General features: G+C 43.3%; 1 protein-coding gene across 1 annotated transcript; it reads right to left on the bottom strand.

Annotated features, from left to right (window-relative positions):
* Positions 1–9,136: 9,136 nt before the first annotated feature.
* Positions 9,137–11,325, bottom strand: BBS10 (Bardet-Biedl syndrome 10). The gene is made up of 2 exons (XM_064655618.1): positions 11,007–11,325; positions 9,137–10,938 (listed from the first exon to the last, which is right to left on the bottom strand). The coding sequence occupies exons 1-2, from the start codon at positions 11,204–11,206 to the stop codon at positions 9,165–9,167; spliced, it is 1,974 nt and encodes a 657-aa protein (XP_064511688.1). The 5' UTR covers positions 11,207–11,325; the 3' UTR covers positions 9,137–9,164.

Below are 11,325 nucleotides of genomic sequence, written 5' to 3'. Positions count from 1 at the left end.
CAGACAGCTATGGAACACTGAGCCCTGTAGTCTGCTTATCTCTTACATCCAAAATCTGTCATGAGAAACTGGGAGAGTTCATGGCTCCCTCTGACCCGGCTCGCCTAAGACAGTTCCAGGGGACACATCCCTCACATCTAAAATCTGCAGACGGGCAGGCATTAAAAACGCTAAAGATTCAAACCCTGTCCATCACCAAAAATACCATGTTATTCTATGTTTTGGAGCTAGTTTTCCTCTCAACCTCAAAGAACTGAAGGAACCAAGAGCAAGAAGCAGCCTGGAGGAGACCAGATGCTTCAGTGGGAGCTGTTGGCAAAGAGTTTACAAAAATATATTAACAGTAAAGAAAGAAGCGGATGGAAAGAAGGGCACCATAAGATAACAGCAGGACTACTAGCTTAGCCAAAGGGTCTCTCCAGTCCTTTAACCTGTAGGTTGACACCTTCCAAACAAATGCTTCAGAGCTTCTCAGGATTCCTAGTTCCTCCATCATCCTTTGGTGACATTTCAAGATCAACAATGCCCGGAGCATGCACAACCTTTACTTGGTTTCACATGTGGTGTCTGGAGCAGAAAGAAGGGCCTCCAGTGAAAGAAAGAGGTTTCCTTTCATCTGGGGTAAAAAAGAGGTAGAGGGGAGCCAGGCTCATTTAGTATATAGGTGCCTAAGCTGCTTTTGCATAAGGCCCTGAGGAGCATCCAGGATACCTGAAGCAGATGTGGAATCTGAGGCTAACATCTGTTCTCATTACTGATACGAAGCGTTGTTTCTTTTTTAAAAATTCTCTTCTTTGGAAGGTTTTCTAGTGCTGCACACAGCAGTCAGAGAAAGATTGCCAGCCTCGGCATGGGAGGCTGCTGTGTCATGGGGAGTGTTAGCTTGCCTCTGGAAGACGGCCAGTTCTGTCTCCTGCAGCTCTGGCATCTCAGTGGGAACTGAGAGTCATTGCCTTGCAGACAGCAGATATCCTTGGCTTGATAAATAAGCATGGTGCTCTCAATGAAACCAGAGACAAATGCAAATAGGCCCCTTCAGTCCAACCCCTGACTCCCATTCCCATTTCACAGCACTTACAGTCTGAATTCAAATTTGTGGAGTCAATGCAAGCTCTCCTGAGTTCAGGATCAATGTCCTTTGCCTCATAAACCTAAAACCTTCAAGTTGACATCCTGTGGGAACCCATGTTCTGTAGAGTATCTTGAATTTAGGAAATAAAAGAGGTCTCCATTTCACCAAATGCAAAGGGGAGTTCAAGCTCCAGGACTGTACACTCTGTATCTTTTCCATTTGTACTCTGGATTTGATTTTTATTTATTAAGACAAATCACTGCAAGTGACTTCTTTCAGCAGGCAGTAAGGCAAGGCAGCTTTCCAGCTATGCACAGCTCAGGGCATGAGACCAGTCTGTCCCTCCTGGTCATGGCAAAGCCCAAAAAAAGCTTCCCCCGCTTCCCAGTTTCATCAGTACTCTGACATTTAATGTCATCCACACACTGGTGTGGTTGGGATTCTCCTTTGCAGTAGCAGTCAGATTCTAATCAAAATCTGTTGCTTGATTTATGAGCAACAATAGGCATGAACTCTTTTTTTTTTTTTTTAATATAAAATTGGGGGTTCAGTTGCTAATGGTGTATGATTCAGTTCTCTGACTTTCCCGTATAATCTTCAAGGTAATTAGTTAGCTTTTTTAATACAGTCATGCCTCTGTCCTTTTCCTTGCTGCTAGGATGCTCTGTCAAGGTACGTGAGGAAGCTAAAATTCAAAGTCAGAGCATTGTAACAACCTGACCACAACTAACATATGTAACTCTACAAATAAAAATCTAATACTTTACACATTCAGAATACAAGAATTCCTATAGAAAGGGCAACCTGTGAATTAAGCATTAAACAGCTGACTCCCAAGCAACCCCAATCATCTCTTATAACCCCTAAAAGTATTGCTTTTGGCCCACTGGGACAAAATCTGAGTAAAATTACTTCCTCCTCCTTTGTAGATTAGGGCTGAAGCATTGAAATGGGGATTAGGATCCCAGATAAGTATTTTATTTTGAACTAGAGGTTTGTGTTGGACCTGTTATAGTGCAAACACAAAGTTTCTAGCATTTTTTAAAAAATGTGGTCTCCAATAGCTATGGAGAAAGAAGCAAAATATAATATAAGATAAATATAAATATATAGGCATTGGACCACTTATTTTAATGGCAGTAGTAAATCTTCCAAAATGTGGACTATTTCATGAAGTTAAAATTTAGCAATCTAAGGAGAATTGCAAGACATTTTTACTTGTGCTGGTGATTCACAGAAGCAAATATTGGAATTTTGTGACAAGTATAACCCACTAAATGGTCTCTGTCTCTACACGTTTCATTCCAATGTAATCATCCAGTGTTACATGGATAGTCTGATGCACACTTAACTCAGGCTCCCAGCAAACCAAATGACACACTAGATAACAATTCGGCATGTGTTGTTCCCTAAACAGTAGATCTGGACTTGGATTAAGGAACTAATAAATCAAAAATCAGGTGGCACAGGAAGAATATAGAGCTTCCCAGGCAGTGCTTTTCCATACACTTCTCCTCCATTGCTTTTAGGAGACAGAGCTAGTGCCAGGCAGTACGGCAACACTCCTAGTTGTCTGACTATGGAGAAGATCATATAATTGACCTGGACACCATTATACCACACACAGGCCATGCAAGCTACAGGAATGAGGCAGCTTGCCCTTGAAGGCTGGCTCAGCCAGGGATACCAGGGCTTCTCTTCACACCTTCTGGAAGTCACTGCTATGGGGTCTATACCACATATCCTGATTTTCACTTGTTCCAAGCTGCTTGGAGTTCAAGTCATGTGCAATGGCTCAGGAAAACATAGGAACAAATACAGGGCTGCAGCAAGGGAAAGGGACAGGCTCATTTTAAACACTTCACCGTACTGCACGCAGAAATCCTTAGTATGCGAGGGAGTCGGTGTTCTATTAGAAGGGAAAGGGACGCAGCAGTGGTGCCTGCTTCCTCATTAACAACTCAGTTTTCCTACACTAGTCACGGGTAAAGGAAAATACACAATATCTGCAATCTTGGCAGAAACAGTTTTCCACATTTTATAAAAAGATAGTTGAGAGATTGAGAGGACATCCAATGCATTAATTTTTTTTTTAACAGACAATGATTGCACCTGCATCCATCCTTGAATTCCCAAAGATTTAAAGCACAGCCTGAAACCTTCATGAATATGAAGCCCACTAATATCTCATGATGAAAAATTATCACATGGGCAATAACTGACTTACTCCAGGCTTTGCAGTAAATAAGTGCCAGCAATGATAAAATCCTGGGGTCTTAAACTCTGACTCTTCCTCTAGCTGATGTCTTCACTCCATGATATTTAACAGCTATTCCTGCAGAAGATCAACTGTTGGTTAGTTATTTCTACAAGAAATGCCTGTCACTGTGAAAAGTTTGAAAAGTCCTCAGCATTTGCTTTCTTTAAATTGAATATTCATATCTGCTGTTCTCTATTGAATCATTCAATGACTCTCAAACATAATTTTTGAATAGGGCAATTAAAAATATCTGAACAGATAAGTAGTAAGTCAAGAGAAACTCTTGCATCTAAGATTTTAACAGAACATGACAACTTTCTACCTTCAGGAAAAAAAACAGATAGGTAATGCCCAGTGTCACATGGCACTTCAAAACAGTGCAAGGGAGGAAAACAAGTGAGGGAAAACACCTGTCACATTATGGAAACTAAGGACAGGTACACACACACACACACATATTTTTTTCCTACAGATGTGGGTGTTTTTATGAGTGGAACACATTTATTCCAAGTTCAAAACTGGAGCTTTTAGAAAGCTCACGATGACAAGTGCAACAACAGTAGGAGCTGTAGAGGCAGCATTTCAAGGCACTAGCATTTATTCTACCTTCTGACATGAACACCCACTCATTCTGACAACAGAAATCCAGTGGGAATAATGAGAAATTTATTTCTCTGCATTATAGATTCAGACTTTGTTATGAACCTGAGCAGTGTCAAAATGTAAAGGTACAATTGTTAAAAGGTTGCATAATTTATGAGATACTAAACACAGTTTGCAGGTGCTGCTGGTTCAGGACCCAATCCTAATCTCAGGCACACATTGTTATAAAACTCTGGAAGACAAAATCCACTGGTTTTCCCCAATGGTTCATAGTATCAGATTTCCAAGACACTCAGAGATGTTTTCTGTGTTTTTATTATAATTTGATCTTCGCAGTTAAAATGTTACAGCCAAAGTCAGGCAGTTACTGAACCATTACGAAGCTTTTAAAATCCGATATTAATCATATTTACAAAATCCTAGAGACAGCACAGAAAAAATGGTTAAAGCACAAATATGTTAAATACAATAGCAGGAAAATGATCTATGCTCTTGTTCACACATTTTATTTCAACCATGCTTTTTTTTTTTTTTCTGTAGGAAAAACAATGAGAACAGTTATTAAAAAAAAAAATCTGGTATCAATCATCATCTGCTCCAAAGTACTATGCAATTAATTTTACTGGGCTGGTAGCCTGTCAATTCAGTATCTTCTGATCACTTGAATACATTTGGATTAGAGGTCTGGAGTCTGAGTACGCAAGGCAGAAATTTGCTATTTTCAGTGGGGATAGACCTTTTTCATGGTCATAAGTGCTAGCTATTAAACAAACAAGATGTTGTCAATAACAGATTGGTAATGGAAATGTTGTAATCTATAATTTCTAGAATAATTGTTTCTCTTGAAACTGTTCAGTCTTATGAGAAGTCAGAACTACACAAGAAAATTAATTTTTCCCTACAATAAGGAGGCTAATGGCATTGAACTCCTGTTATAATTCACTATGAAAAACAAGCTTTGAGGTCCTAGACAGGCTTTCTATGCTCAAACACAAGTAAATTTAGATTCATTATCTAAGGCCTAGCAGATGGCAAATTTATCAGGCAATGATTTATAGCTTCAATAACAGTTCATGCAATTCTTTTCAAAGCAGTAAACCCAGCAGCTTCCCATTACAACCCTGTGTTTTCACAGTATGACCTGTAACATGAACTGGCTCAGTGCTCCCCAGGCACAAGGCACCACACAAGCTCAAGCCCAGAACCTCTGCTCACCAAGGCTGGGGAGCCAAGCACTGTATTACTGATGACCCCTGCCTGTACTTTGCAAGTACCTAGGGATCAAAGCACATTCCTGAGGCTCGGGACAGTGAGGGCAAGATGTGCTATCTAAACAAATGTAATCCACACCCAGTAATTTCTCATCCACTCCTAGACTCTTCAAACCTCAGGAACAGAAATGTGCATCTCTTATCTCAGGCTGTCACAAGTCTACAGCCCAGGACTCCCTTGAGATATGCAGACAGGCTGTCTCCACAGCTCCTAATGCTTTCCAAGGTAGCTACTCTCCTACATCAGCACAGGAGAAAATTAATTTCATGGATTTTTTTGTCCACTTGGCAACCATCTTCTGCTAGTCTTCCAAGGTGAGAGCAGAACTTAATGCCTTCCTTTTGCTACTGCATCCCAGGGAGGTAGGTGCAAAAGCTGAGGCTGTTTCTTCCCATTCATGTATCTGAGACTCTACATTCTTCCTTCTACACGACAGTCCTTTTCTATGCTCTATTCACCATTCAATCTTCATCTTTTCTCTGCTCTTCCTTTTGAACTGGGTCTTCTTATCTCCTGACTTCTCTTATTCTTGTCCCTCCTCTCCACCCACACACCCATGGAGTTATTACTGTATTACACTGTCTCATGAGCTTCACAGTCACGCAGAATAGAAGCAACTAAAACAGGAGGAGAAAATTTCCTGCTTTCTGGATGATTACAAATTGGCTCCTCTTAATAAATCCAAGCCATGTAAGTTCTGCAACATTTAGGATTATAGCCCAGGTGCCAAACTTCTGAAATAGAGGGGAGTTCTAGAACAAAAGAATGCTGATAATACTTGCTAATAACTGCTAAGGCTTAAAAAGTGTCTCACTGGAAAATTCTGCAAGGTGACAAAAAGGTCTCAAATTACAGGGAATGCAATTTCCAATACTTGCTCTATTATAAGCACCAGTAGTTGGGAAATGCCAAAAAAGCCCTCCACTTACCTACACCACAGCTTGCAAGATTTACTGAGCTGCCAAAATTCATTCATAAACACTCTGACAAGGTGAACTGAACATCTTAGGCTAGGCACAGTAGGACCACTCTTAGGTGTGACCGCTGGAGCGCAAGGGCAGAGCTATCCCCAGTCCCAACAGGAATGGCAGAAGCCCTGCTGTGGGGCACTGGTCCTCAGGATTATACTCCTAACACCAGTACTTTAAAAAACACTTATGCCAATAAACATCTCCAGTACAGTCAACACTGATAACAGACTAAATTTTTTTGAGCATTGTGTAACTATTTTGTACCTTTTTCAGTACTGCATCAGTAATTAGACGCCTCAGAGTATTTCTGATTTTAGAAAACAGCTCCCAAGCAGTTTATTTGCCCTATGAATATAATCCAGCTGTTTCTACAATGACTTTCAATGTTCTAAAAGCAGTGGCATATAAATATAATCCTTATACATGATATCAGACACGTATCAAGTCTAATGTTAAAATCTCAGCAGACATTACTCTCATCTGGAACTGTCTGTTCTGCCACATACCCTGAGAAATCCCTACCATGTGTTCCCTCTCTGCATTCCCATTTTAAGGTAATATTTAATCAGATGCTAAGCCTGCAAAATGAAGACACCCACTGAAAGTAGGTCATGATTATTATCAAAAGCAAAATCACCATTCTGGATTATTTTACTGGGAATCTCAAAATAAGAACAGATTAGAGATTCTGTTTAGTAAAACAATACCTTTTTTAAAATACCTTAAATGGAAATTTTATCTTTTATAGTGATTTCTGCTGTAGGTGGCTTAGGACACAGCCATGCAGGACACAGTATTACTGATGTGCCCTTAATCCCACACTAAACCAAAGCCTCAGTGTAACAGTTCTTTTATCTGCTGGTGACTTTGTGAGAAATAAACTGTCTGCTGAACTAGCACAAATGGTGTTCCTATGGAAAACTATATTGTATTCTTTTTGACAGAACTGTTTTTAGAAAGAGTGCAGTGCTTGATCTATCACAGGAATAAACACTGCTTACATAGTCTAGTCTTTTACTGAATCATATAATAAAGAAGGAGCTACTATATATTACATCTATTACATTTCTGCTATCATTATTTTTAGTTTTGGAATGAAAAAATTAGAATTTCTATTCCTGGATATAATTATTAGCTTAATATTCTCAGAGGGAAGTAATTTACATAATTCTAGATCCAAACATCTATTTCTAGTCTCATTAACAGACTACAAATGACACCTTGCACAAAATGATGCTGCAAAATTATAATTGTGTTTATTACGCCAATGCATTTCCAAAGCAACTGGTGATAAATTCAGACATTACTCTCTTGATTTGTTCAGTCTTAAGAGCAATAATGTGATAAATGCAATAGTAAATAGAGCAAGTATTTCATATTTGTGTTTACTAGTGACAAAACCACACTGTTTCTTAGATTTCAAGATCAAGATGTAAACAGAATTTTGCAACTGAATATTGAAATAGTTTCTCTCTTAGCATGAGATTTAAAAGAACCTCACTAAAAAAAAATATGCAAGGGGATGGATTAACCTAAACAAGCATAGAAACAATTCAGAAATCAAAACAGGAGTCTCTACCACTAATAGCAGATTTGTCACATAACAAAAAGCAAATTTAGAACAGATGAATGGAATTCTAGTGAAGAATTTAATCTTCCTTAATCTTCTCACATGGTGTGATTAATGCCCTACCTTTGGGCTCTGGAAGATGATTCATAAAGATAACAACAGAAACCATATACATTTTTCTGCATGCAAAATATACAGAAAAATATAAAATATGCCACTATACAGTTATGCTCCTAAACAAAATGTTGCAGTCCCCTATTCCCTCTTACAAACGTGATTCAGCAGCGTGAGATTTGTGACACAACAGAATAATATTCTTTGTTGTGCCTGGTTCCTATTAACGATGCTCTCTGTATAGCTGCCAAAAACACTAAAGGTCAGCAATCAGCTAAGCATGGATGAAAATGTAAGGCCATACTTAGGTTGCATAACTTTCACTACAGAAACTAAGCAATGCCTATTTGGTAAACAAGGAGACAGTGTTCCAGAGATCAGTGAGAAGGACCAGGGAAGGTGTAGAGCAGGGAGCCAGCTGGGCCAGCGGCAGGGATGGAGGCTGGAGGAAAGCTGGGGAATGGAGGCTGTCTCAGTGTGATCCCAGCACCTGTAAAAGTCTGTTCAGACTCGACCCCCACACAAACCAACAAATAAAAACAGACCATTCCCATTCTCAAGAGTTGCATGCAGCATGCAGTTTCAATCTAGTCTTATTGTACATTACTATTCATGCAACTTAAACTGTTTTTTAATTAAAAAAAAAAGGAAACTACCTGCCTGTATATGTGAATCTGCTACCTGACAAATAGGATTACTTTGCTTAAAACGCACCTACACTCCTTGCGGTTGGGGTGAGCACCTTCAAAATAGTCTGCTGAATTTCACATGGGGCAGAATGTAAGTTTGCCAAGGGCTGCAGAAAGGAGAGTTAAAACATCAAGATTTTTTTAAAAAACGTTCTTTTAATCTTTGTCTATTAATACCAGTATGCCTGCACTTTACATGATGTTTTGAGTTTGGATCTCAGTCGAAACATGCGTCCATGTGTACCTGACTTTCACTTTGCATGGAGGACAACCCATATTTAGAAATATAATAGAATAACAGCACAAAACAGAAATAATCTCTGGGAAACAGTGCATGAAGAAAAACCCATAGGCTGCTACAACCTCAGTGCATGCCCAAACACACCACTCCCTGTGGTGTGTAAACTGAGTCAACACATTCTCCCAAGCTGTCCCAGGCTATCTTCAGCTGGTTAGCCCTTTTTTTCCTTTTCTTCTAAAAGAAGTAGCACATTAGATCTCTAGACTTAAAAAGATGTCTTTTAGTCTCTAGCACTGAATTTTGAGACACATCCATTTGACAAGAAGACATAAAGACATAAGACATAATCAAAACCATTCTTTATTAATGATTTCAAAAGTCATCTTCTGAATCATGGTCCTCAATTTTTTGCACCGGCTGCTTAATACCAATTATTAAGTCAATGGAGAGAAGCTCTGTAACACAATGAAGAACTGAAACGACTAACTGGTATTTGCAATACACTGACTCTAAGCCTTCCTTGTTCCCTGGCAGTGGTTGATTTTTTCGGAGTGAATTAACAGCTTTGAGATAGAATCTGGTAAAGCTGTCTAGTTCTGTTGTCCTGTACAAGGCCTTAGGGATACTTAGCAAAGCATCAGCAACCACATTAGATACGACAGCTACCTCTGACTGCTGACACTGTTTTGCATAGTACTGAATATAATAATGTAAAAGGATTTCAAAGTAACCTCCTACTGGCAAAAGTGATCCTGCTTCTATGAGGGAGCTGGAATGATCCTGTGCAATACCTACACAACTCTCTTCCTGTTTAAATGGAACTATATTGCAACATGTTTTCTCTAGACCTTTGCCAACATCCAGGAGCTCACACGCAGTCACTGTATCAGCGTTACATGCCAACACAGCAGTGCTGTAGCTCTTTTGCTTGTCCACCAGTGAACTACTCTTATCAGGGGCTAAAATTTTTGTCTCTGTTTCATCACTAAGTGCTTTCAGCTGACATTCAGAAACCTGGTTACTATTACAAGAAATATTTTCTACTACAATTTGTTTCTGAGTAGGTGAAGAATCCCAACTGCAAACATCTGAGGCTTTGTTCTGGCTTTCACCTTCCGCTTTGCACTCCCCCCTCTGATCGACTGTTTTAAACAGCTGCTGCAGCATAGTGAAGGCCTCTTGTAAAGCAGCAGCATGTTGCTCATTGACCCCATCGACTGGCCCACAAAGGATCAGGCAATGGGGCTGGAAGGCACACACACTGGTGAAGCCAATGTGGACACATCTCTTGGAGCCAAGCAGCAAGGGCTGGCAAAACGATGCCACCGCAGTTTCAGTGATTTCCCTGTACATGTCATCACCAAAAGGTGCATAAGGCGAGACGCCGGTGATTTCACTGATAAGGGCCATTTCTTCCGACAATAAGCACTCTACAACAGAAACACCATATAGTTGGGCATAATAGATAACTACTTCGTCTTGCTTCGTGCTCGACAGTAACAGCTTAACGCTGTTGCTCTGCAAGTGTTTCACTAAGGCTTCTGTCCTCCTTATGATCCAGCGCAGGGAAGCCTCATACTGACCCTCGGAGTCGACAACAAACTCGACGCCGGGGGCCGTCAGGGCGGGCTGCAAGGGCTCGGTGACTAGCAGGGCCCGCAGCTCCCCCTCGGCCGGACAGTAAGCAGCGAAGTCCCTGCGGAGGACGATGCCGGGCAGGATGGTGGAGCTGGCCAGGGGCAGGCCGGGCACGGCGGCGTGCAGGGCCGCGAACCGCCGCGCGAGGAGCCGCAGCGCCTCAGGGCGGGCGGCGGCGGTCGGGGCGCAGCGGCGGCACAACTCGGCGCAGAGCCGCGCCAGGCACCGCCGCTCGCCAGGGCCCAGCCGGCCGGCCAGGTACGGCTCCAGCAGCGCCTCCAGCAGCGCCTCCGGGAGCCCGGGCGGCGCCGTCCGCCAGTGCCGCCGCAGCCCCCGGGCCGCCGCCCGCTCCAGCACCTGCGCCTCGAAGGCCCGCAGCGCCCGCCGCAGCCCAGCGCCGCCGCCCGCCGCCCGCAGCCCGCCCAGCACGGCCGCCAGCAGCACCACGAAGCTCTTGGCGCCGTCCCCCGTCGCGGCGCGGTGGCTGCAGGCGCGGGCCGCCATCACCCTGCGGGCACACGGGCAGCGTTAAGAAGCCGCCGCCGCCGGCCCCGCCCGGCCCCCCCGCCGCGGTACCTGGCCGCAGGCGGCTCCAGCCTCAGCGCCTCCAGCAGCCGCCGCCCGTCCCGCGTCGGCACCGCCTCGCCCGTGGGCCGCAACAGCAGCGCCCTCCCGCCCCGCGGCCCCAGCGCGCCGCGCACCGCCCCCGCCAGCGCTGCCGCCTCCTGCCACAGCCACGGCAGCTCCGGCACGGGCTCCGCCATCGCCGCCGCCATCGCCCCGCCCCTTCCGCCTGCCGCGCGTCACGGCCGCCTGGGCAAGGGCCGAGGGGCGGCCCAGGGACGGGGAGAGCGGGAATCGTCCGGCCCGCGGACCGGCGCACAGAGCCCAGAGG

Source organism: Pseudopipra pipra, chromosome 5 (genome assembly GCF_036250125.1).
Source record: "Pseudopipra pipra isolate bDixPip1 chromosome 5, bDixPip1.hap1, whole genome shotgun sequence".
NCBI lineage: Eukaryota > Metazoa > Chordata > Aves > Passeriformes > Pipridae > Pseudopipra > Pseudopipra pipra.
Note: the sequence above shows the minus strand (reverse complement) of the source record. Positions and strands in the feature narration are given on the sequence as shown.